This window comes from Leptonotus elevatus, chromosome 16, assembly GCF_054856555.1.
Source record: "Leptonotus elevatus isolate MCC_2025b chromosome 16, RoL_Lele_1.0, whole genome shotgun sequence".
NCBI classification, from domain to species: Eukaryota; Metazoa; Chordata; class Actinopteri; order Syngnathiformes; family Syngnathidae; genus Leptonotus; species Leptonotus elevatus.
Window position 1 is genome coordinate 10,950,624 of NC_141254.1, and position 24,515 is coordinate 10,975,138.

General features: G+C 39.2%; 4 protein-coding genes across 8 annotated transcripts in view; all 4 read left to right on the top strand.

Annotated features, from left to right (window-relative positions):
- Positions 1-1,203: 1,203 nt before the first annotated feature.
- Positions 1,204-10,875, top strand: sparta (spartin a). 3 transcript variants are annotated; one of them, XM_086057953.1, is made up of 9 exons: positions 1,671-1,816; positions 2,998-3,655; positions 5,966-6,160; positions 6,244-6,382; positions 7,798-7,992; positions 8,076-8,234; positions 9,637-9,727; positions 9,811-9,888; positions 10,157-10,298. In XM_086057953.1, the coding sequence occupies exons 2-8, from the start codon at positions 2,999-3,001 to the stop codon at positions 9,854-9,856; spliced, it is 1,482 nt and encodes a 493-aa protein (XP_085914079.1). In that variant the 5' UTR covers positions 1,671-1,816; position 2,998; the 3' UTR covers positions 9,857-9,888; positions 10,157-10,298. The 3 variants fall into 3 exon arrangements, with proteins under 3 accessions (XP_085914078.1, XP_085914079.1, XP_085914077.1); XM_086057952.1 differs by lacking the exons at positions 1,671-1,816; positions 9,811-9,888 and adding an exon at positions 1,204-1,342 and having other exon boundaries at positions 10,157-10,875; XM_086057951.1 differs by lacking the exon at positions 9,811-9,888 and having other exon boundaries at positions 10,157-10,874.
- A 230-nt stretch (positions 10,876-11,105) lies between these two features.
- LOC147160706 (SEC14-like protein 2) lies at positions 11,106-19,863 on the top strand. 2 transcript variants are annotated; one of them, XM_086057871.1, is made up of 13 exons: positions 11,106-11,172; positions 11,734-11,944; positions 12,959-13,034; positions 15,254-15,297; positions 15,796-15,858; positions 15,951-16,139; positions 16,227-16,322; positions 16,423-16,483; positions 16,566-16,649; positions 16,727-16,833; positions 18,976-19,115; positions 19,269-19,438; positions 19,537-19,863. In XM_086057871.1, exons 2-13 carry the CDS (start codon positions 11,891-11,893, stop codon positions 19,686-19,688), a joined length of 1,236 nt encoding a protein of 411 aa, XP_085913997.1. In that variant the 5' UTR covers positions 11,106-11,172; positions 11,734-11,890; the 3' UTR covers positions 19,689-19,863. The 2 variants fall into 2 exon arrangements, with proteins under 2 accessions (XP_085913997.1, XP_085913998.1); XM_086057872.1 differs by lacking the exon at positions 11,106-11,172 and adding an exon at positions 11,244-11,440.
- A 431-nt stretch (positions 19,864-20,294) lies between these two features.
- Positions 20,295-23,087, top strand: ccdc169 (coiled-coil domain containing 169). 2 transcript variants are annotated; one of them, XM_086057874.1, is made up of 8 exons: positions 20,295-20,491; positions 20,569-20,651; positions 20,731-20,841; positions 21,397-21,437; positions 21,542-21,640; positions 21,725-21,778; positions 21,878-21,951; positions 22,339-23,087. In XM_086057874.1, the coding sequence occupies exons 1-8, from the start codon at positions 20,421-20,423 to the stop codon at positions 22,502-22,504; spliced, it is 699 nt and encodes a 232-aa protein (XP_085914000.1). In that variant the 5' UTR covers positions 20,295-20,420; the 3' UTR covers positions 22,505-23,087. The 2 variants fall into 2 exon arrangements, with proteins under 2 accessions (XP_085914000.1, XP_085913999.1); XM_086057873.1 differs by having other exon boundaries at positions 21,542-21,639; positions 21,709-21,778.
- Positions 23,088-24,197: 1,110 nt separating this feature from the next.
- The window catches only part of dclk1a (doublecortin-like kinase 1a), a 29,701-nt gene continuing 29,383 nt past the window's right edge, over positions 24,198-24,515 (top strand). The window contains exon 1 of the mRNA XM_086057869.1: positions 24,198-24,431. The gene's annotated coding sequence lies outside the window, so the exon portion shown is untranslated. The remainder of the gene's footprint in view (positions 24,432-24,515) is intronic.

A 24,515-nucleotide genomic window follows, 5' to 3' on the forward strand; every position in this document is an offset into this window, starting at 1 on the left:
AGTATGTTTAAAAATAAGTCAACATTGTCGCCTTCAAACCATTTTGGCAATTTATAGTCGTATGGTCTCTCCGCTCAGAAGAGACAGGAGAATATTTGAATACATGAATAATTTAAAGAGCCAAAAAGAATGTTTTTTTTTTTGTGGTGCTCTAAAAATGCAAATTCTCGACATTTATAATTCATGCCTGCTACAGTTGGCTAATGCTAAAGCTAACTGCCATTAAAACAAAAATGATCATGAAGTCATTGTGAAAAGGTCAGGTCCTAATATTCTTTATGTGGCCAAACATAAGTAAGTCTGCTGAGTTGCTGTTAGGGAGTCCATGGGTTCGAATGGTGTGTTTCGTCCTAATTTTGGCAAAATTAGCATGAGCCAAAGCAGCCGCAGCAAACATTTGGATACATTTAGGAAAATCGATGTATTTTCTAACTTTAAGTTTTTATATGATTTGTTTATTATTTTGAAAAGCAAAACAAAATTGAAAATGAACTCATTCACTGCCATTGACGGCTATGGACGTCAAAAAATTCATTTGAACTATTAGTTGTTGTTTTTTAATCCACTTTTGTTAACAAGAGTATGAAAACCTAGAAAACAATTATTGTACAATTAGAACAGATATACAATTTGTGGTTAATCGTGAGTTAACTATTGAAGTCATATTATTAATTACAAATTAAAAAAATTATCGCCTGACGCCCCTAATTTTGAATAGTCTTTAAAAAAAAAAAAAAAAGATTCTTAAAAAAAAGTCTAGGTTTTCATACTCTTGTTAACAAAAGTCAGGAAAAAATGTAAAACTAACAGAAATAGTTCAAATGAATTTTTGACGTTTATAGCGTCAATGGCAGTGAATGAGTTAATATAAGTGCATTGTTGTGTTTGTTTTTAATCCTTGTAGGGATAATCATCTACACTTTCACACTCATGACATCCATTTTATTAGAAAATGTGCGGTCTTAAGGTCAAAGATGATCAATCTAGGTAGATATTTATTGTAACAATGTTTTATCATTGTTTCTTACATGTATACAAAAAAACAGGAAACAGATTTGTTTCAAACAACAACAAAAATTCCAGGAAAAACATTTTTGTAAGAATGTCCTCCCTCGGAAACAGATGGACAGAATGGATAATATACTCTCCTTTCATTTCCAACTTTCTACATTCAATTCACGCTCCGCTAACATCTCTCTCGCTTTCAAGATGGACGCCAGCAGCGACCAGCCCGCCGGCAGTGGAGTGAGGTGGCCTCCGAGTCGGCGAGCTGTCAGCTGACGAGTTGCTCCGTCGCTCACAGAGGCAGGCGAGCGTGCCTTCCCCATGAGACTTTCCACAGGTGAGTAAGTAAGTTGGCTATATGTTTGCACTTTTTTCTTCTTCAGGTTTTTCCACATCTCCATAGTGCGGCTCGCTTCGCTGCCTCACCCGAGATGACAAACCTGATTGACATACACGCGTCACACCCCTCTTGCATTTTAACCACGTGAGTCAGCACTTTAAAAAAATAAAAAATAAAAAGTAATGAAGTGTGCATTGTTTTTAATAAATTGCTCAGCCACGGTCTAAAAGCAACATTTCTGTTTACCTTAAACAAGTGACTCAGCAAACTGTCAAGTTTGAGCTGTAAAAGCGTAAACAGGAAGTGACGTGCCCTGCGGGGCCAGAAGGCGCGACAGGTGATGTAAAACCTCGACAAGGCTCACACGCCTTGTCATCATGTCAGTGTGCGCTTGAGAGTGAAATAAGGATACTTTGATAACTAACTATAAGTAACTTTTTTTTCCTCCTGTAGTGGCAATATACAAACAAGGTGAGTTCAATCATTTTGATGTTTTACTACTCACACTATGTTCATGAAGATTAGAAATGACGTGTATACAAGTGCTACTACGTGTATTTTATTTTCGAGATGACTGGGACTTCCTGTAGAATAAATTTTGTGCGTGTAAGTAATTATACTTTTTAAAATAATAATGAGAGGAGAGCCAACAGTTGTTATGCAGGTTAAACCGGGCGTACACGACACAAACTCACCTGTCTTCACCTGTCGCATGTGCAGTGTGGACAAGTCTGTTGTCTGTAAATGTACTATTGGGCACTTTGCATTTTCAAACATTTTAAACTGAGTACCACCGAAAATCATTCCTAGCTCCCCAAATACCAACACAATGACCAACGTTAAAATACAGTAGCGCAGTAGGCTAAAGTGTTCTGGCAGATTTTATTCCTAAAAATATATATTTAGTATTAAGGACTCGGGGGGGAATGATATATAGGTCTTTCTTTAAAATGATATGTCATTGTTTTTGGGTGAAATTTTATGTATCAAAAGTACTAGTGGTATCGGTGATTACTCAAGAGTTGTATCGATCTGAAAAAAAGTAGTATCGATTTTATAACATCAGTTTCAATATTAATTATTATTATTATTATTATATATTAATACCGTGCTTAAATATAGGAGAATTAATCCAACAGTTTTTCAATAATGATGCATTTGAAATGTATTACACATTAAAGTTAGTGAATACACATAATAAAGAATCACAACTGAACTGTCCTCAATAAATGTATACTGAAATGATAAAAAAAATCGAATATATTTTTTTAAATTCTGTATATTATATTTGTATTTTAAGATGTATATTTCTACATTTCTTTTTATTTTGTAATAAATCTCTCCAGATATTTACAGTAATTATATCTTTTCCTGGAACAGTGCTGAATAAATGACACAAATAGCACAAAGAAAAGTAGTTAGTTTACAGCTTATATAACACTGTAAATTTGTTGTTCCCTCAAAACAACTCAAAATACACAAAATTGAGCTAAACCAACTAAACACTAGGCAACAAAAGTGAGTACACCCCTAAGTGAAATTTTATGTTGATTTTATTTGCTGTTTTGTTTTTTTTCATTTTTGTTGAAATCTCAAAGTTCAATGAAAACTGTCTAAAGCTAATAAAAGTGACAACATTTTGTTTCCCTCAGCATGGCGGAGCCGGCAGAAATGCTGCTGATCAAGGACCAGTACGAGCTGGCCTTCCGCTGCCTGAGCCGCGGCCTGTCGCTGGAGGAGGGCGGCAATCGCTCCGAGGCGGCCGAGTACTACCGGAAGGGCCACCAGCACCTCATGCATGGGCTGGGCGTGCCCACCGGGGGGCCGCGTCACCAGGGGCCCATGTGGGAGCGAGCTCGAGAGCTGCAGCGTAGAATGGAGGCCGCCCTGGGCACAGTCAGCAGTCACCTCTCCGCCTTGGACGCCTCGCAGGCGCCCCCTCCTGCCCAGAGGCAACGGCTGCTCATGGACCTGACCCCCAGCCTTCACCCCGCGCAGCACCTCTACCCCGCCATCCCTCCCGTCCTGCCAGCGCCACAGCTCCCGGCGAGGAAAGCGGAAGCCATCATGTCCCAGACCCCGGCGGAGCCCCCGATGTACTCGCCCCAGCCCGCCGACGGCCACCGAACCCTGGCCGGCGGGCCGGGGGCGCAGGAAAGCGAGAGCCAGCTGCTCCTGATCCCCAAAGGCGTGCAGATGTTCTTTGTGGCCCCCAACGGGCAAGTGAGCGCCCTGTCGCAGCCCGGATACCTTCGCATCATCAGCTTTGTTACTCAGCCGTCTGATGGGACGGGGCCCGTCTTCCTGGATGTGAGTTTTTCACACTTTGATAAATACGTTTTCTTCCCTTAGTAAGTAAGTAACAGTACAAATACTAAAACAAAAGGTGCAGATTTAACTCTTGTACTGAAGTAAAAGTTAAAAATGTACAGATTGAAAAGTACAAAAGTAAAAACTAACATCAAAAACTCAACTCCCGTACTTGAGCACAAGTAAACAAATAAGTGCAGATTCTACAAAGTGCTTTAGTAAAAAAGTATAAAGTAAAAAAATGGCACAAAGTGAATTGTATGTTTATTTTTCTGGTTTGTAGTGACATTCAAATCCACTGCATTATAATTAACACTTTTTCGATTAGATTAAAAAAAAAAAACTGTTCCTAATATTTTGAGCTAGCTAGCTGAATAAGGGGATCAAAATACACAGCAAATAAAATAAATAAAAATACAAATATGAAATAATACATTCAAATCTAACCACATACAAATATGACATGAAAAGTGTAATAAAAAATACTGAATAAAAATATAAAATGCTACTGTGATAAAATAAAACAATCCAAAATACTAACAAAAAATCCAAACTATGTAATGTAAAATACTAAACACATTTAAAAATAAATGTAAAGTACAAACTAAAATCAGAAAATAGCCAATATAAATATTTTAAAAATATATATAAAAACTATGTAAAATATCAAAATAAAGCACTAAATTAAATGAAATACTTAATCAAAACACAAAAAAATGATGTATGTACTTGTGTGAAACAAAGTTAAAAGACCTGATTCAACTCCGATACTTAAGTAAAAAAGTAAAGACTGAAATGTACACAAGTACTAAAGTAGAAAGTAAAAATGTATTTTTATACTGTCACTTAGTGTGTACTTGTTTTGACAGTGAAGTTGAAGTTATTCTTAATGCTTGTACTACAAGAAACAAGGCTAATTACTGCTAACTTTGTGAACTTACTTTAGAAAGCGAGCTAATAATAACAAGTGAAAAAAAATCACCTTACTTGTGCATTTTTGCGGATTAGACTGCAACTTTTTAAACGCAAACGTTTTTTTGGTTGGGCACATTGCATTAACCACAAATCTTTCTTTCACGCAACAACATCAAACAATTCTCTCAATACGGTCATATATGGGGAATATCTTGCTTCTCCTTCGTATGCATTCCCATCGTCGTTAATTCTTTCTATTACACCTTCTTCACCGTGTACTTTGTTACTTCCCACTGGATCAAAGCAGACTAAAATTCCATGTGTAGCATTTGACACTCAGCGCTTTGTTGGCCAGCAACACAATGGATGCATTAACACGCGAGTCAGCGCTTTTGTTGTCCTGGCACGACTCATGTTTGTGCCAGGCGGCAACAAAACTCGCAGCAGCCGCCTCACTGACCGACCGACCCGTTACAAAACATGATTGCTTTTGTTTGACAAAGTTGTATTCATGTTTTTGTCAGAACAGTGTTTATACTAGAAAACTCTGACATGTTACAAAAAGTCACAAAAGGTGTCTAACAGTACAAAATTGTACAGGCAGACACTATATATAATTTATAACACATATATTTTATATTTTATTTACAGTCAACAAATACTCTATATATTAAAAAAAAACTCAAATACTAAAGCTAGACTAAAATAAAGCCTTAAAAAACTAATGCTAAAGCTAAACTAAAAATGAAGCCTTTAAAAAGAACTCAAACACTAAAAAGCTAAACTAAAATGAAGCCTTAAAAAAACAAAAACTAATACCAAAGCTAAACTAAAAATGAAGCCTAAAAAACTAAACTAAAAATGAAGCCTAAAAAACTAAACTAATACTAAAGTTAAACTAAAATAAAGCCTTTAAAAAAACTAAAGCTAATACTAAAGCTAAAATAAAAATGAAGCCTTAAAAACTCAAACTAATACTATAGCTAAACTGGAATGAAGCCTTAAAAATTTTAAACTAACACTAAAGGTAAACTAAAAATGAAGCCTTAAACTAAACTTAAACTAACACTAAAGCTAAACTAAAATGACGCTTTAAAAAAACTAAAACTAATACTAAAGCTAAACTAAAAATGAAGCCTTAAACTAAAACTAACACCAAAGCTAAACTAAAATGAAGCCTTTAAAAAACTAATACTAAAGTTAAACTAACCTTTTAAAAAAACTAATTCTAAAGCTTAACTAAAATGACGCTTTAAAAAACTAAAACTAATACTAAAACTAAACTAAAAATGAAGCCTATAAAAAAAAGAAAAGGAAAAAAAGCTAATACCAAACCTGCTCTTAAATCTAATTAAAACTCGTCCCTCATGTGACGTTTGCATATGTTTGTTGCAGGTGTGCGGCTGGCTGCACTCTCTCACCCCGAGCACGCCGGTGTTGCTGGCCCCGTCCGGCATCTTCATGCTGCCGGATATGCTGGCACCGATGCCGGGCGCTTACATCGGCGTGGTGCTGTCATCACAGTTGCCCGCCGCCGATCGGGAGATGTTCCAAGACCTCGTGATGCAACTGACCGACTTCAGGGCGCAGGTGGGTGCCTTTTGGGGTCACGTGTCATCTCATCAAGACTCCAAGCCACCGAAGCGTCATTGGTGCTGACTTTGTTCCGACAGAGTCCAGACAGCATGGGCCCCGGGGTCATCAGCCTGAGTGAGACGGTCCCCCTCGGCCCTCAGCTGGTGTCTTCCGAGAACGGGGGCAAAGCGCTTCTTCCGACTTGGAGCGAGAAGATGGGCCAGGGAATCGTTTCAGGTGAAAGTTGCGCTCTGTAACATTTTGGCCACAAATATCTTTACAATAACCTTTTTATTTGGCTGAAACGTCTTCCAATTAGTAGATGAATTCACAATGCGTACTCGTGCAAGCCTCTGGCCAATTTATTTTCAGACTGGATTCGGGTTCGAATTTCCCGACCTCCATCTGCCACCTAATTTCGTCAACACACATTTTTAGGACTAAATCAGTATGCATTTTCATCAACAAATGAAAACTTCTCTTGATAAAAACTGGACTAAAATCTGTGGACATTTGAGTTTATGAACAAAAACGAGAGACGAAAATGATATGATTTTGTAAAATCTTGTCTCTGCTAATCTGTCATGTGACACAATGACTCCCCCTTTCAGATCTGCAGCTAGCGAGTGCAACATGCACAAACGGTCAAAGGTACAAAATAAAAGTAAATTATAGCTATAACATCACATTATTCTAACGGCTATAACGATCCAACAATAATGTTAATCCGACCGCTAACTAATGCTGGCTAATTTACTAGCTCATAGCATGGCGGCATAGCAGCCACTTGTTGCTATACTGTAATTGTGTCAAGTTGTTTTTCATCAAAAAAATGAGAGAAATTTTCATGTGAAATAGTTTTAGATCCGAAATGTTCCACATAATCCCTTGACAAAAAAAATGCAGGGGGTAAAATGATTGTCTTGACTAAAACGTGGACAGTTTTTGTTGACTAAAACTAGACAAATAAAATTATGTTTCCTTGGAATAAAATAAAGACTAAATGTCGACTAAAAATGAACTAAATTAAAACGGGATAAGGTTGACTAACTATGATAACTAACAAACGTGATTGAAACTGGACTAAAACTGTGACAACATTTAAAAATGGCAGATAAAATTAGCACTAATGTGAAGAAGGGGGTGTGCAGTCTCATTTTTTGTCAACAGGTGGCAGTAGCGATTCGAAATGGAATTTTCTGCGCTCAGTACTTTCAATTTGACTTTCATGCACCCGAGTCCATTTTAAAAGCATGTCTGGCGTTTTGACGTTTAAATGTAAACAAACAACGATGACGTGTGTTAAAGGTGACTTTGTTCTGATATTAGAACAACAATGAAGTCAGAGCTGACATTTGTAAATATTAAATGTGTTCATGATTTACAACCAAATATCTTAATGTGTTGTAAGGAGCGCCAGTTATTCCCGAGTCATGACTTGCGAAATGGAATGCTGCCAATCAAGATGCTTGGCAATAGCCCTAAAAGTCCTCTTCGTCACAAAATGGCTGACTTTCTGTATCTTTTCAGGCATTGCTTCTTGAGACTTTTTTTTTTGTGTGCATCTACCCCTAGTGGATGTGGCTACTAAGTTTCAGGGGGCTGAATTTTCCAAAATGTTCTGCTGTTCAATGACATCCATGTCTCTCCAGGGGCGACGCGGTTGGGCCACGGGGTGGTCAAAGGAGCCGAGGCCACCACCAGAGCCATTCAGAAGGGGGCGCTGAAGATCCGGGACCACCTGACACCCGAGGAAACACCCTCGGAAGTCAGCCCGCACGTCACCAGGAGCTTGAATATGGCCAAGCAGGCCACTGGGGGCGCTGTGCGCGTCAGCCAGTATTTGGGTGAGCTGTCAGAAAGACTCGCCAAAGTACCATAATATGATAATTGTCCTTTTGCTTGTGATGTTTTGTGTGTATTTTGACAGTGGATGGCGTGAGCACGTTGGCTGAACATCTGTCGGAGAAGGTGGCCCCTCAAGTGAAAAAACACGGCGCCAAGTTGATCCCCGAGTCCATGAAGAGCAAAGAGGGGGAGACGTCCAATGCGGAGGGAGCCAAATTTGTGGCTGCCAGAGGTTGGCAAGGTGATCAGGAATTCACGAATCACGTCAGCCAACTATCATAGTTCCACTTTTCCATCTCAATGAATGGAGGGTGCCGCATGCCTAAGTGGCGCTAAAACTTTGTCCAATCCAGACCAGAGTATAAAAGTCAATAAAATAGCTGCCAACAACTCACATCGGTCAAAAGGTCAGGTAGTATACAATGTTTAGATTTGGTAACAAATGGGCAAATTCTAGGATGCGTTCATCTTTGAAGGGGTCCAGGTAACAGGCAAAATGATCCTAAAATGGCTGCTTCGGACCAAAATGGCTGCCTTCCTAAACATGCCAACCAAATCGGACATTGGCGAGTAAAACTGACTTTCATGGCTTAATTTTCTAATTTTGCTAAAATGGCAGACTTCTGGTGTCGTTTCTGGTTTCTTGAGAATTTTTTTGTGGGTCTACTCATAATAGACAGGCCTATCTCATTTCATGTTGCTAAGTGAAACTGGATTTGGGGGCGGATTTTTTCTAATTTAGTGACTGGCCAAAATGAATGAAATAATTTAAAACATGGTAGACTTCCTGTGCTTTTTCTAACGTGGCTTCTTGAGAATTTTTTTGTGGGTGTACTCATGATAGACATGTCTACTAAATTTTATGATGCGAATCGAAACTGGCTTTGGGGGCTGATTTAAATTTTTCAAAATCTTCAGGCCAAGTCTGTCTTTGAAGCTCCCATGATCATAAAATGGCCGCTTCAAACCAACATGGCAGATTTCCTGTCTGTTTTTGGGCAGGACTTCCTGAGACTTTTTTGTGGGTCTACTCATGATAAACATGTTTGCCCGTTTTCACGGTGCTAAGTGAAACATGCTTCGAGGGCTGATTTTTTTTTTTTTTTTGTAGCAATCAGGCAATATCTTCGAGACAAGTTTGAGAAAGAATCCTGAAATGGCCACCTCAAACCAAAATGGCCGACTACATGTGCATATTCAGTTGTGGCTTTTTTTGTGTGTGGCTGTACTCATGATAGACAACATGTCTACCAAATTTTATGATGCTAATTGAAACTGGCTTTGGGGGCTGATTTTAATTTTTCAAAATCTTCAGGCCAAGTCTGTTTTTGAAGCTCCCATGATCACAAAATGGCCGCTTCAAACCAACATGGCAGACTTCCTTAGACTTTTTTGTTGGTCTTCTCATGATAAACGGTGCTAAGTAATACGTGCTTCAGGGGTTGATTTTTGTTGTTGTAGCAATCAAACAATATATTCGGGACAAGTTTGAGGAAGAATCCTAAAATGGCCACCTCAAACCAAAATAACAGACTTGCTGAGTCAGAACCAGACAGAACAAGAGTCACTAAAAAAAAAACAAAAAAAAAAACAAAAAAAAAAACATCATAATCTACTCTGTGTTTTTCACGCGCACACATCAGGCTTCACCACCGTGTGGACCAGCTTGGAGACGGGAGCCAAGCTCATCGGCAAGAGCGTGACATCGGAAACCGTCAACACGGTGACGTACAAGTGAGTCGACCTCTCCTAACCTTTTGCCTGGCTCACTTCCTGTTTGGGAACCCGCTGATCTCTTTCCACTTACATCTTTTCAGATTTAGGGGCTTAGGGAAGCTATTAAACACGCCCGGTGATGTCTAACGCTTCTTTTCCATTTGTCTCTTGGCTTTTGGGTAATGTATTCATGCTTGCAGAGTGATTCACTGGATGTGTTTCTGTACATTTTCCTTTCGGGTATGTCTGGGTACTGCTAACAAATAAAGGAAATTGGATAATATAAGTCAGTACATTTTATTGATACTAATATCCCTGACTTTGTGTATGTAAAATACAGAATCGTTATGACAAGAAAAATGCAAATCACATTCCACACTTTTACATGTATTTCCCCCTCCCCCGCACGTTTGACTTTTGTTTGCGTTTGACCTCCTCGCCGCCAAGGTACGGCAACGATGCGGGCCAGGCCACCGACACGGCGCTGCGCTCGGTGACCAACGTTGGCGTGACGGCGTACAACGTGGACAACTTGGGCCTGAAGGCCATTTTGAAGACCACGGGCAAGGAGATGGCCAAGGGCATGGTGAAGAACTCCAGGGGGAAAGAGGATGTGGCGGCGGGGGCGGACGGGACGCCGCAGGGAGCGCAGGCAGCCAACAATGACGACACGGACAAGCAATTGCAGAAAGACAAGATGGACGAGGGCGAAAAGAAGCCTTGATATATCGCAGAGGTGGTAGTTCTTTTTATCACATGAGTTTTCTCAGTCCTTATTTATGTCGCTTATCGATGCACATTCTTTCGGGAAAATGAAGTAGTTCTTATATAATAACTTTAAACAATGAGTATTGTTTTCTTTTGCTGTGCCGTATTTTCTGCTCATGAGATTTTCATAAAAATGTTTGTTTACCTGTTTAATTCATTGATGTAGAATTGTTTTGAATAGTTTTGTACAAAATAATGATGAGTATATTTTTGTTGGTACTATATTCAGTTGTATCTGCTACATTTTATTAATGGATTAAACCATTCCTGTCTTTGAAATCAGTGATGGTGTATTTAATCCTTGAGCATGGTTGGTTGCCGTCTTTTTTGTTGGTGCCCCCAAAACCACAAGTTGTTACGCTACGCCGCCTGTGGATGGATTGATGGTGCCTAATCAAGTGGCCAGTCAGTGGATGCAACTTAGTAAAATTAAATTGCTTTTTGAACTGTTTTTTAAAAATTCTCTTTTCATTGCCTCTTTTTCATTGCAGTAGAATAAAATGTTAATTATTACACTCATAACTGTTCATAATCGGCTAACTAATGTGTACTGTACTGAACTTTGACGCCACTGCGCGTTTCTCTGACGTCACTTGGGCAAAGGCGAATGTAACAGAGGGTAAACGCCGTTCACTTCCGGTTACGTTTGGGCGTGGGATACATCTCTGCTGAACGTAAAGAATCACCACCTGCCGGTAGCCCAAAATAACGCGACGTTTGTTAGTAACATTTCCTAACTGGGAAACTGTGGCATGCTTTAGTCCATTACTCTCATTGTAAAGTGTGTAAACTGTTTACACAAATGTGGTGTGAGCCAAAATTTCGCCTACTTGGATTTTGTTACTCTTGGACGGAAGTTCAAAGACATTCAGTTGCAGATTTAAAGGCGATTCGCAGTCTCCAAATTGTTTTATGCTTACATTTGATCTTCAAGTGAAATTTGGTTCCGTTAACTCCAACGCAGTGAGTTTGGTTTAGCTTTGAAACAATTTCACGTGTGTTACACTATTTGCGATTTAATCGTGATTTATTTGAAATGTATCATTAAACATCAAGATTGCAACACAAATAATCTAAATATATAATCGTGAATTTGAACAGGTGACGAATCACAGCTAGCTTCCGATCTCGCTAGCTAGGAGCGAGTAATCCTCTTGACGTGTTTCCCACTCTTCGGTGACGTCTGGAGGAGGAGATGAACAAGAGGAGTCATGTTTACATTCTTTATTTACTCCCTTTCTTTCTCTTTCAACAAGTCACCTGCCGCCGAGTGCTCGGCGGAGGCTGTTGGTGTGCTTCACGGGGGCGAGCGTCCGGCCGCCTGTCTGGCTGCCTGATTAGCCGGTTTGTTCTTGTCAGCACTTCCGAGTCATCACCGTCATTACTACGTTCGCTTATCGTCCGCCAGCAGACATGAGCGGCAGGCTTGGAGAGCTCAACCCCAAACAGGTTGAAGCACTTCGACAGGTAAGAATATTATTATACATTGGGCTTTTATGTTATTATTATTTTTAAATAAAAAAATAAACAGGCATATGTATTGAGTAAGATAACAAGTTCTTATATTTTTATTGTAATATTATTACGAAAAATAAAGAAGCTAAAGCAGCACTGCACCACGAAATATTAAACGAATATTGTACACTGTATATTAAAAAAAGACTATTTGGTTTTAAAGTATTTACTGTATTGTGCAGTGTTTCATAAGATTTGTTATTTAAAAAAAAAATATATATATATATATTTAAATACTAAATAAAAACAACGAAGCAACAATAATACTTATTTTAAATATTAATATTTATTTTGTAATATTTAAAGAAATAAAAATGGTCTTAATTTAGTGCACCAGGTTAAGTCAATGAATAAATGCAAATATATAGAAAATATTAACATGCATTATTTAAAACAAATGTGTAAATGTGTAATTTAAAAAAAATCATGAACAAATATTTTTAAATCCAATGTTACATCACCGATTTTACCATAGCATTAATTTTTAACACTATTTTTGCAGGTGTATATGAAACATATCAAAGGTTAACTAAAAAAAACAGCAACTTAAAATGGTCAAAAATAAGTGCATTAAAGTGCACACAAATCTTTGCTCAATTTATACAATAGTTTGTCAAAGTTAGACTTTGAGGCATCCAACATAGCAGTGACTGTGCAACTTTTCCTTGAGGTTGATTGAATTTGTTTTGGTTCTATTTCCAGTGCAGCAAATAAGACAGTTAATAAAGACGATTTGCAGCATTTTCACAAGGGTCATTTTGTTGCTACACACGGGCACATTCAAGTGTGCAAAGTAATTAGTTACCTAGTCACAAGCTTCAGCGTCAAACTTGTTTTTTGTTGGTTTTGTTTTTGCCCCGCAGGCTCATGTTGATGAATAAAAGTCATAGATATGGAACGAGATGTCTGACCTGGACGTCAAATGTTTTTTTTTTCTCAAATGTGCATTTTTTTGTCTCTTCTTAGTTCCGAGAGAGGATTCAAGATGTTCTTGCTCAACTTCCTGCCCAGCATGACCACTTTCTGCTGCGCTGGCTCAGAGGTGAGCGCTCAAAAGTGCTGAGATTGGAGACATCAAATGCGTTACAAATTTATTTTAAAATTTAAGATTCAAAACTATTTTATTAGGGGAAAAAATAAAATGTACTTTGCTTGGGAGCCACTCCAAGATTCAAAACTAAATCTTTGTTTCTTCTTTATTTAGCTTTTTGCCTAGCCCAGGACTTGCTTTGCATCCTGAAGCTTCTCTTTTCAAAGTCTTTGAACTAGTTTCTCAGTTTATGGCTTTGTTGCATCAGCTTGAATGAGGGTGCTAATTAGATAAAGCTTTATGAAATAAAGATAAATTCAGATAACCTAAAAAGTACATGTCGTTTACATGGGTTGTCATGGTATTGTATATCATGGATATAGACTTTAGGTACACTTGCACAATCCAACAAGAGCCAAAGCAATAATTATCAAAATATTACACAAAACAAACTTACATGAGACAAAAGTCTACTTATAGTAGGGGCAGTGTTATCAAAAATACACCACTAATATATATATATATATATATATATTAAATATTACAATTATTTGACAAAAATCTAAATATGTATGCCACATTAAAAATATACATACTTTAGATAAATGCTCCAATATTAGACTACAAGGGAAGAAATGCTAGTGCATAAGTACAATAGTATCAGGTAAAAATATAAGAATAATAGCTCAAAAACATAACCCTTCCCCCACCACCCCAAAAAAGGGGGAAAAGAAAAGGTAGTAGGAAAAATATTAGGGAAAAAAATACAAATGTATTAGGAAAAAATATAAGTAATAAGAGGTTGGAAAAAATGCACTGGAAGAAAATGACAAAAATACATATAAAAAAAATACACATAATTATCTTAAAAAATATATATATAAATAGGATTAAACTGCCGTACAAATGTGTTGGGTCAAAAAGTTTGATTAAAAAGATTTCAAATGTTTATTGAAAGCAATTAGTGAATATACTAAAATGAAGATACAAAGATGTGTCACAATAGCAGCAGTTGAGTTGGAGTTCTTGTTGTGATTAGTGGCGGTGCATGAAGGCCCACCTTCTGGACTCTGTGTGCTACAGGCTAATCCGCAGCTAATCGCATTAAAAGGTGCACTCCGATAACACAAAGGGCAGACGCAGTGTTGCCCCGTGTTTCCGCTTGATGACACTTGACGAGAAGCTTCCAGAACAAATCTCACATCCAATCCCAATGCTTGGGAGTTGAGAATTACAAATCGTATATTTAACAAAACCACATCCAACTAGCTTAATTGCTAACACACAATGTAAAACGCTATTGACAGGCTAATGAAACTAGCGTCAATGTTGTGCCGTTTTAAGCAACCGATGTTTGAACGCAAACAGTGCGGCAACACATGTAGACAGACCAAGGTTATTATAATAGTTCAGGAGTTTTCATTTTTAATTTGTCGTTCATTTTTTGTTAACCCTAATAACCCAGCGACAAATTATTTGTGTGTTATACTGCACCCTACTGGCCAAGGCGCACACACCAGAAGGAGTGAATGCATGCATTATTGTATGTTTTTATAAAGAAACTATAGAGGACTTGAACTTATAACTTGTATACTGCTGAATGAATACTTCCCAGAAATTGTTGTTTCACTAACTTAAAAAGAGTACACGTGACTTCCACGTGGAATTTTCTAAACGGTCACTGCCTTAAAATGTATTTATTTTATATTTTTGCTTTTTTGTTTTTTTTATTTTACCATCATGGCAGCACGATGTCAGCTGCTCTGACATAGTGACACACTGGAGCGCTTGTACACTCGGTTCCACATGATTTTGTGTGGACATTAATGTTTAAAGTGGGTAATGTTCATTTCACACATTTTGCAGTGGGAGCTTGTGTTTCTTGTCATGTCTCTCTGTACGTGAATTGTCGCTTGCAGCAGAGCCTCCAAAGCCAAACACAAGCCGTTCAAGGAAGCGGCTCGGCCTGTTACTTTAAAGCAATATTTTTATTGTAAATGTGTATTATTTATTTTATGTAGCTGTGTTTTTGATTAGCTCCTTTCTGAAAGTCAACAAGTTGTATATTTGATATTTAAAAAAAAACAAAAACTTTTTTTTTTTCTAGCTTTCCATATTTTTCTTAAAATCAGTTAAAAAAAACTTCTTTTTTTATTACAATCATTCTTATTTAAAATAATTTTTATTGGCAACTTTCCTAGTAATTATTTTTCTTTTCTTTTGTCTATTAGCCAGAAATTTCAACGTGCAGAAGTCGGAGGCCATGTTACGAAAGGTAACCTTGCTGCTCCATGCCGCCATTGTATTTCCCCGTGCACTTTTGTGACGCCATTGCAATGAAAACACTATTAAATAAGATAAGATAAAGGAATAAAGTCCACATGTTCAAGCTAGGCTACCTATTAGCGTCGTGCAACGACAGCAAATCATAAGGCTCACGAACATGCTTTCATTATGTTCTAATCAGTTATACTATCACGTGTGGTGTGTGAGTGTGTACTGATAACGCAACGACTCCAATTCCTCTTGCCCCGGACAGTTTTTCCTATCTTATGCATAACCTTAAGTTACGCAACACTTGACAAGCCGGCCACTTTATTAGGTACACCATCCTATTGTGGAGCTGTTCTTAATATTTCGATAAGCTCCTTTTTTAGACTGTTAAAATATTCTTAACTGCCGCAATGCCACAACTGTAGTAATAATAATATTTGTCAGCTTTGTTGCAAGCACCGGTGGGTGTACCTAATGACATGTTGTGTTTTTCTTGCAGCATGTGGAGTTCAGGAAGCAAATGAAGGTGGACACCATCATCAGTGACTGGCGGCCGCCTGAGGTGACTCAGCAACAATAGAAACTTAACGGCAATTGTAACAACCTAAACAAATGACAAGAACAGAAACGGACCACACTAACCAAACTGTGCAGGTGATTGAGAAGTACCTTTCGGGCGGCATGTGCGGCTACGACCGCGACGGCAGCCCGGTGTGGTACGACGTGATCGGTCCCGTGGACCCCAAAGGTCTCTTCCTGTCCGCCTCCAAGCAGGACTTCATCCGCTCCAAGATCCGAGACTGCGAGATGCTGCAGCGGGAGTGCGCCGCGCAGTCGCAGAAGGCGAGTGCTGCGCCGCCGTGCATTGTGGGAAGGTGGGGTGGCTAATGCTAACGGCTAACAGCTAAAGGCATGTGTATTGCGGTCCAGCTGGGCAAGAACGTGGAGTCCATCACTATGATCTATGACGTGGAGGGCCTGGGACTCAAACACCTCTGGAAGCCTGCCATTGATACTTATGCCGAGGTCCTGCTCTCATATATTTGCACTCTCACACATTGCCACTCTTATGAGGGGCCTGAGAGCGGTCCCAAAAGTCCTGTGCTGTTTGTTGTTATGTCTTCAGATCCTGCAGATGTTTGAGGACAACTACCCAGAAGGCCTCAAAAAGCTGTTTGTCATAAAAGGTACCCCAGGACAAGGAGTCGACATCAGGTTAGCTTCCTTTCCAAACCGCTAATCATTCCGGAACGTACTACCCTCCCGCAGCTCCTAAACTCTTCCCAGTGGCCTACAACCTCATCAAGCAACTCCTGAGCGAGATCACGCGGCAGAAGATCTTCATCCTCGGCGGTGAGGCGCACGCGGCTTTCGTTCGGGGTTTGCCGAGATTGGATTCGGACCTGACAAGCGTGTGTTTGATTCCACAGCCGACTGGCAGGAAGTGCTACTCAGGCACATCGAGCCTGAGCAGCTGCCCGGCATTTACGGCGGGAAAATGACGGACCCTGATGGAGACCCTCGCTGTCAGACCAGAGTGAGTTTGGATCGTTAGTTGAGCGCAACGAGCTTGCTTGACGTAGATTGGGCGGGCCACTTTTCCACAAATGCTTTTTTATTGGATGGTGACTGAAGTTGTATTTTTTTTTTTTTTTTAATCAGCCTGACATTAACTTTGCATTGTGAAAGTCAGCTAGCTTAATGCTAGCACATAATGCCAAATGCCATAGAGTGGCTAACGAAAATAGCACCAATGTTGCAGTACTTAGAAACATTTTAAAAGATTTCTATAGCAACACATGCAGACAGAGTTTACAACAACTCATGAGCATATATTCTTCTTTTTTTTGTGCGGAAAGGACAGAATGGACCCCCGCATATTCACGGTTAGGCATTGAAATTATTATATATATTTTTTCAGTTACTTAAATTAATAATAATATTGATAGTAATATTATATCAAGTAATAAATTAATAATACAGAAATATGTATTTAGTAACCGAAGCACACACAGCGGCCATTTAATTAATGCATGAAATCACGATGAACAGTGTATTACAGTAACATACTGCAGAGTGTTACAATTTTTATTAAAACGCATGACAGTTTTTTTGCGGGGTATTTTGGGGGCTAAAAGTGATAAATCCTTTAATATCAATAAGGTGATCATGGAAGGAACTGAACTTGTAAGTCAAGACATCACTGTCGAGTTAGCTGTAAAACGATGTCACAAACGGTCATTTTGTAAGAACAGAATGGATCTTCCCGTTTTTGTGGAGGAAATTGCAGAACGAAACCACCAGATAAATAAGCAATTTGCACCCGCTTCCTGGCGTAGACGTTACAACGCCGTAGCAGCTCGCTAAAGTTAGCATTTTAGAGATGCTTGGCGCTAGTAGCTTGCTTGCGGTGGGGACGTCGTCATAATCACTCATGTTGCCGCTCTCTTACTGTCTCTGTAGATAATTAATTGGGCGCAGGACAAGTGAGGCATGGACGGAAGTCACCCAAATGAAAGGCTAACACTTTCTCTTATTTTATTTTGTAAGCTAGCAAAATGGATTGTTACCGTGTGACATCACCATTAGTAGTTCCGTTTAGAGAATAAATGCTCTTTTTGAAAGCTGCTTCACATCACCAATGGTCTCTTTTACGACAATAAAACTGGCTTTAACCGGTATTTTACCTTTTACACCATTAGTTTTGATTTCATTTTGAGTTGAATTTAGTTTTTTTTTTAGTTAGTTTAAATTAGTTTTCAGGGTGCTTTTATTAGTTTTAGTTATTTAAAAAAAAATGCTTAGTTTTAGTTTAGGTTTAGTTAGTTTCAGTATTAGTTTTCTTTCTTTCTTTAATTTTTTTAATTACTTGTGCGCAATATTTAATTAACACCATGGTAAAATGAAAATTACATTGCATTTCGGCTGAGTTCATGAAAAAGCGACGTCATCTGAAGGTGCTTTTCTATTGGCTGCTGCTAGATGACGTCACTTATGTATGACACACTTTGAAACGTCCTTGTTCCGGTTAAATAAATATACTTAAAATCACATTTAAAATCATGCCCAAATGCAACATGCATTAAATTAATTATCAAAGACTAAAACGAAGGTCATTTTTGCTATAACTACAGTTAGTTTTAGTTAGTTTTTTAAAAAGCATTTTCGTTTTTATTTTATTTCATTGACAAAATAGTTTTTTGAATTTTAGTTAGTTAAGTTAATTTAGATTTTTTGTAACCTTGACTATTATTGATTATTAATTGTTGGTAATTTGATCAAATATTGTATGAAGCCAATTGTATTTATATTGCTGAAAAATAAACGTTTTTTTTTTTTTTTACTGTAAATGTATAGAAAAAATATTTAGTTGTGATCCACCTTTTATGGAAATAAAATGAATGCAGCTTTGTGTCATTAGGCAAAAAAATATATGAAAATAACACATGTTGAATATCACTTGAAGACTTGTTAAAATTTGCACATAATCTGCACTGTTACATCGCCCCCTGTTGGTAAAACACTGTCATGTTTTTGTGACACACTTAACAATTTTGTGTGCCAGCAAACATGCATACAAATGGTGATTTTCTTCATGTGAGTAAACCTTTATCTTTATCCCCCCTAAAAAAAAAAATCTCACCAATATTAATGTTTTTTGTTTGTTTGTTTCCCGCAGATCAACCACGTGGGTCCGGTTCCTCCCTCCTATTACGTGCGGGATCACGTATCGGTGGAATACGATCAGTGTTTGCTCGTCCAACGAGGGTCCACGCGACAACTGGATTACGATATTCTTTTTCCGGGATGCGTCCTCAGGTCGGATGTTTTTTGTCTTATACATCATGCAATAGTAATGTTTTTTAACAATAAAAAAAAAAAACATTTAAAATTATTTTTTGTAGTTGTATCTGGAGATGTATTTTAAAATTGGCTTTAATTTGTTTTGGGTGTGCTTGTTTATAACATCAGGTGGCAGTTTTCCAGCGAGGGCGCCGACATCGGCTTCGGGGTCTTCCTGAAGCCCAAAATGGGCGAGCGGAAAAAGGCGGCCGAGATGCAGGCGGTGGTGCCGAGTCAGCGCTACAACGCTCACCTGGTGCCCGAAGACGGCTCGCTGACGTGCGAGCACCCCGGCGTGTGTTAGTGCTCGCTCTCTCTCAGACGTTTTGATTTTCTTGCTGTGGCTAAATACATTTATGAGCATGACAGCCTAAACACTGTGTAAATGTTTTCGCAGACGTGCTGCGATTCGACAACACGTACAGCATCTTCCAGGCCAAGAGGATCAGCTTCACCGTCGAGGTTTTGCTGCCAGACCACTTGAAGGTGCAACAGGCTGTTGCAATGACCAATCAGAATCGAGACTCAACGGAAAGCAACCAATCGTAGCCAATAAAGTTAGAGGCACTGGCGGAAAAAAAGTATTACTTGAAGCACACCAAAGTGATGAATGTTTTCGTGTTCCCAGGGAAACTTATGTTTAATCATGAATACCTCCTCCAGGGATGTTGTCATCACTACAGTAACAGTATTATAATAAATGATAACAATTACTACATTATAACATTGAAGTTATTTTATGTATTTTACTAAGTGAGTACAATAGATTTATTGTATTATTATACATTTCAATGTACTGTACTCCTGCTTCCTCCCACAATCTCTAAATTGACCATTGGTTTGAATGCAAGTGCGAATGGCTGTTTGTCCAGGATGTAAACCAACCGACAAGCTCACGTGAGCCGAGTGCACACGATTAATGAATAGATTATGCTTATATTAATATTGTTTAACAGACCAAGCTTGTATTTTATTAAAATGATGACAATTATAAACTTGTTGCTTGCTCCTCAACAGGTTGTTGTTTTTCAAATTATTATATACATTTTAAAGTTATTTATATTGCAAAAAGAGATGTTGAGATGAAATGCCTTGACATGAAACGTTCTAAACAGTTGTAAAGAATCCCGTCACACTTTTTTCACTCGTTGGCGCTTGAGCTCAAAGACGGCATTGCCCCCTAGTGGTAAACCTGCGCCACACGACCGTCGGAAGCGCACGTTTCCATGGAAACCAGGTGGCACAAACTTAAAACTTCCCTTCCGTTTGGCGATTTCAAAAATGAGCAAAGATTATTGTAAATATGACCTGGTGCGCCTGCGCACCGAACTAGAACAAGAACGAGAAATCAAGTGAGTTTTTACAAATTGTTTTCCACTTGTGTTTGTCACGGTGAACGCTCTTTTGTTGTTAATGTTTTGGTTTTCAGAGACATGTTGGAGGAGTCGGTACGGGACCTGAGGTGCACCATGAGGGAACTTCAGGACAAACTTAATGGCGTCGACGGGGAAGGTAACAATTTAGAGAAAATAATCTCCGGGTCAACTGTGGCCATTAGTTACGCCATTCTGCGTGTTTGTGTTTGGACCAGACAACGAGTGGAAAACAAGATATGAAACTCAGACTGAACTCAACGTAAAGCTGCAAAGGCAACTTACTCTTGTCCACGAGAAACTGGAAGACCTGCGTGGGAACCCAGTTGGTGAGCTGACACGACGGTCCGCTAATTAGAATATAGGTAAATACTACCTTGGGCACTGAGACGTACGGCAACGCCCCCGCCATATTGGATGTGGCAACGTAGAGCGATTGGTAATTGTTTCCCGAATTAACACTTTTGCGTACTACACGCAATAACAGGTTTCTTGGGATTAAGACTTTACAGTGACTTTTGATTGAATTTGGCCATTACAAATAATTCTGGAACTACTATTTGACTTTGAGTCTAATAATATGAAGTTGTGTTTGTTCATAAAAGAGATAAAAAAAATTACACAAAAAGGCTGTAATTGGTTAGACGTCACAAGATGGCGACAAAACATTTAATAATCTGTTCAAAACTTGAATGCATTTTATTTAGAAAGCCCACATACACTCGTATTTATATTTTAAGGTCTCTACACTTGAATGATTACTCTGTCAAACATTTTCAACTTTTTTGGTACAACTCTCATTGGAACTTGTTAGCTGTTGTACTTATTAATGAAGTGACTTGTGAGCTTTGTATGTGTGTAATAATTTGTGTTGTTTTCCCCAGATCGACTGGCTTCCATCCGATCCTACGATGACATGCCACCCGTGAGTGTTGACTATCCTCTATCCCGCCAGTGGAGAGCGGCGCAATGACAGACAAACAGAATCGAAGAAGTCCTTTGACGTCAGCCGCCATTTTGTCTTCTCAGGAGTCGCTGCGGCATCGCCTCAAACTGCTCACGGACGAGAAGTCCGGCCTGCAGAGTCAACTGGCCGACTGTCGTGTTGGCATTGAACAGGAGTCAAAGGTCAGTCAGACTGAACCTACTGTTTTCCGTGCATCTGCTCTATACAAACTTTCCTCTTTTTATTTTTGGGTGGGGGACAAGCAGGCATTCCATAAAACCAACGACGAGAGGCGAGCGTACCTCGCAGAAATAGCCAAGGTAAAAGTTATCTTAATCTGTTGCCATGACAACCAAGATGCTACATTTCCCCGACAACACGGCCTTATACGACTGTTGAATCAAGATGTTGTTCTGCAGTTATCCTCCACTGTGGACGCCCAGAGGAGGCAGTGCTCCGTGCCGCCACAGAGGGCAACAGAGAGCAAACTGAGGTATAACAAGTACTTAGAACTGAATAATTTTAACTCAATATATTTTTTTAATAAGTAGTATATGTAACATGGATTCATGCGTTTTGGTGTTGATACTGTTTTAAATGCTTTGTCACCATCCGGTGGCATTTTTTTGTCATTACAAACCGTTGGGGAGATGGTGTCATCAACTATTTGCAGATTTTTGGTCCTTTCTTTTCCAGGTCAAATTTTTTCAAATATATATATATTTTTAGCAGGTTCTGTATTGTAGTTTGGAAATGTTATTACTTTTCACAAATATAACATGGCTGGTCCCAAATTTGAAATAATCGCATAAATGCGATCCATTTTGAATGAAGTGTAACTCCGAGGTAGTTGATGTGTCTTTCTGTTGTGTGTGCGCAGAGCGAAGCAGCCAAGCAGGAAGTCTGAGGCCGACTTCAAGAAGGGAAAAGCTCGAGAGCATGACGCCGGAGGAGGAGGAGGAGGAGGAGGAGGAGGGAAAGGAGAAGTGAAGAAATCCCACCTTGGACGCAGGTTGCCCACCCTCAAGCATCACGTGAAACACTGACTAACGCAACACGAACCAGCACACTTAAAAAAATAAAAATAATCAATCTCCCACACGCGTGTTACGTGAGTGAAGCTGCTTCCAACGCACAAGCACACGCCCACATGCCTGTACACGCCGCCGGCGTAAGATACTACTTTTTGTGAAAAATTAGCATTTGTCTTTTTTTTTTCTCTTAATATTACGATAGCGATTTATTATGCGATTGTTTTTTCAAGGTCCTTGAAATCTGTATTAGAATAAACAATATCAAAGTTATTATACTTAAATGTTTAGGGCAGTATAATGCAGTCATACAGACATACGATGCAGGAATATTTTTTTATTTTCTTGCAGAGGATAAAGAATATATGCCAGTTGAGTATTTTTGTGTTCAAATATACATATCTTAAAATGTTCTAATGCCACCATGTAGATGCTATTTGTTAGTCTCGCTATGGTGTTTTGCATTGTGTTTTAGCATTAAGCTAGCAGACGTTCAAAATTGTGGGGTTATTCTTTATTCATGTATTTCTCTTTGTTCTATGTTCAAATAGTTAACGTCAATTGGGAAGGCTAATAAACAGCAAGTGTCTTTTTTGAAGACGTGCTCATCATTTGGCGCGTGTGTGTGTGTGTATTTGTGTATCTGTGTGTAGTACATGTGTCTTGTGTTTTGAAAATGATTTGTGTCTCATTTTCTGTATGTTTTGTGTGTATGTTGTGTTTCTAACTGTGTGTGTTGAGTTGTGTTGAATGTGTGTGTGTGTGTGTGAGAGATTGTATTTTTATTTTATTTTTTTCTTCAAGAGTTTACCACACCACAGGCCCCGAACCGCGTTACCGGGCCCGGAGCGCCGCCCGGCGCCGCCCCGGACACCAGGGAGAGCCCCGCAACGCAGCACCCCCCAAGAGACCCAGGGAACGGCCAAGACACAGCCGCCACCTAGCAGTCAACAGAGGGGCAGAGCCGCCCACGCCCAGCCAGGGGAGGACAGCATCTATAGAATGAACCCACTGGCATGCAGTGAATCCGAATATTAACCCTTGGTGCCCATTGGAGGTGAATCTTGAGGAGTGGGTGATTAAGGTGTCGTTTGATGTAGTCTGCTCGATCCTGCTGGCATCAACAGGGTTCCTGACTATAAAAACACAACCATTAGTTACAAATGGCCAAATACAGAAACAGCAATGTAAGTTATCGCGATGCGGTGGCTCTCGCTAACAGGCAGAATTAAGTAACCAGATTTAGGTTAAAATATTCTATATACGTAGACCATGTTTCTATAAATTTTGATATTTGGTTTTTATTTGAGGCAGATATTTTTCCCATTAAAATGTGATTTATGAGGAGGTTAGACCAGTGGTCGATATTCAGAGTTTGTTTATTTTTCCAGTTAACAAGAATTGTTTTTTTTGCGATAGTGTAGATTGAAATTGTTTATGTGGTGAATCAATTGTTGTTAGGTCTTAAAAAAAAAAGAAGAATGATATATTGTAGCTGGTTAGCTATATAGTCGTGCATAAAATTTGGTGCCTCTAGACCTCCTTTGGATTTACTTTTCTGAAGAGTAGATAGACTAATCTTTGCTTCTTTTTTTTTTATTCCAGTAAAATGTTGTAACGGCCGAGCGTGAGAGATTTTCTGTGTGTGAAAGTGTGTGTGTGTGTGTTGAATGGAAATCAAGACACGAGTGACGTTTCTGAAGAGGAGGAGGAGGAGGAGGAGGAAGGTGCATCTGCTCCAAGTTCGTGTGCTGCTCATCTTCTGATTCTTCTATCCATCGTCATCACACACACACACACACACACACACACGCGCGCCCGCGCACACGTACTCACAGAGTGAGCAGGCGGGCTCCGCTGTCCCAAAACTTTTGCCGACTTCCTGCTTTTTGTGGACCATCGGCCAGCCTGGAGGTGACAGGGGCGCTCTGCTCTCGCATCGGTAAGTCACTGACGACGCGTTGGAGTATTCTGGGATGTCGTGCGGGGTGAGGGCGCGTGCGGTCGCTCCATCCAGCCACGCATG

Bases quoted from the DNA above. Each gene is read 5' to 3' on its own strand.
- ccdc169 (XM_086057873.1), top strand. From the start codon at position 20,421: ATGAGCAAAGATTATTGTAAATATGACCTGGTGCGCCTGCGCACCGAA. The intron at 21,640-21,708 runs GGTCAGTCAGAC...TTTTTATTTTTG, and splicing joins GGCATTGAACAGGAGTCAAA to GGTGGGGGACAAGCAGGCAT. The intron at 21,952-22,338 runs GTATAACAAGTA...GTGTGTGCGCAG, and splicing joins GCAACAGAGAGCAAACTGAG to AGCGAAGCAGCCAAGCAGGA.
- sparta (XM_086057952.1), top strand. From the start codon at position 2,999: ATGGCGGAGCCGGCAGAAATGCTGCTGATCAAGGACCAGTACGAGCTG. The intron at 3,656-5,965 runs GTGAGTTTTTCA...TGTTTGTTGCAG, and splicing joins CGGGGCCCGTCTTCCTGGAT to GTGTGCGGCTGGCTGCACTC. The intron at 8,235-9,636 runs GTGATCAGGAAT...CGCACACATCAG, and splicing joins GGCTGCCAGAGGTTGGCAAG to GCTTCACCACCGTGTGGACC.
- LOC147160706 (XM_086057871.1), top strand. From the start codon at position 11,891: ATGAGCGGCAGGCTTGGAGAGCTCAACCCCAAACAGGTTGAAGCACTT. The intron at 15,298-15,795 runs GTAACCTTGCTG...TTTTTCTTGCAG, and splicing joins CGGAGGCCATGTTACGAAAG to CATGTGGAGTTCAGGAAGCA. The intron at 16,323-16,422 runs GTCCTGCTCTCA...TTATGTCTTCAG, and splicing joins CCATTGATACTTATGCCGAG to ATCCTGCAGATGTTTGAGGA.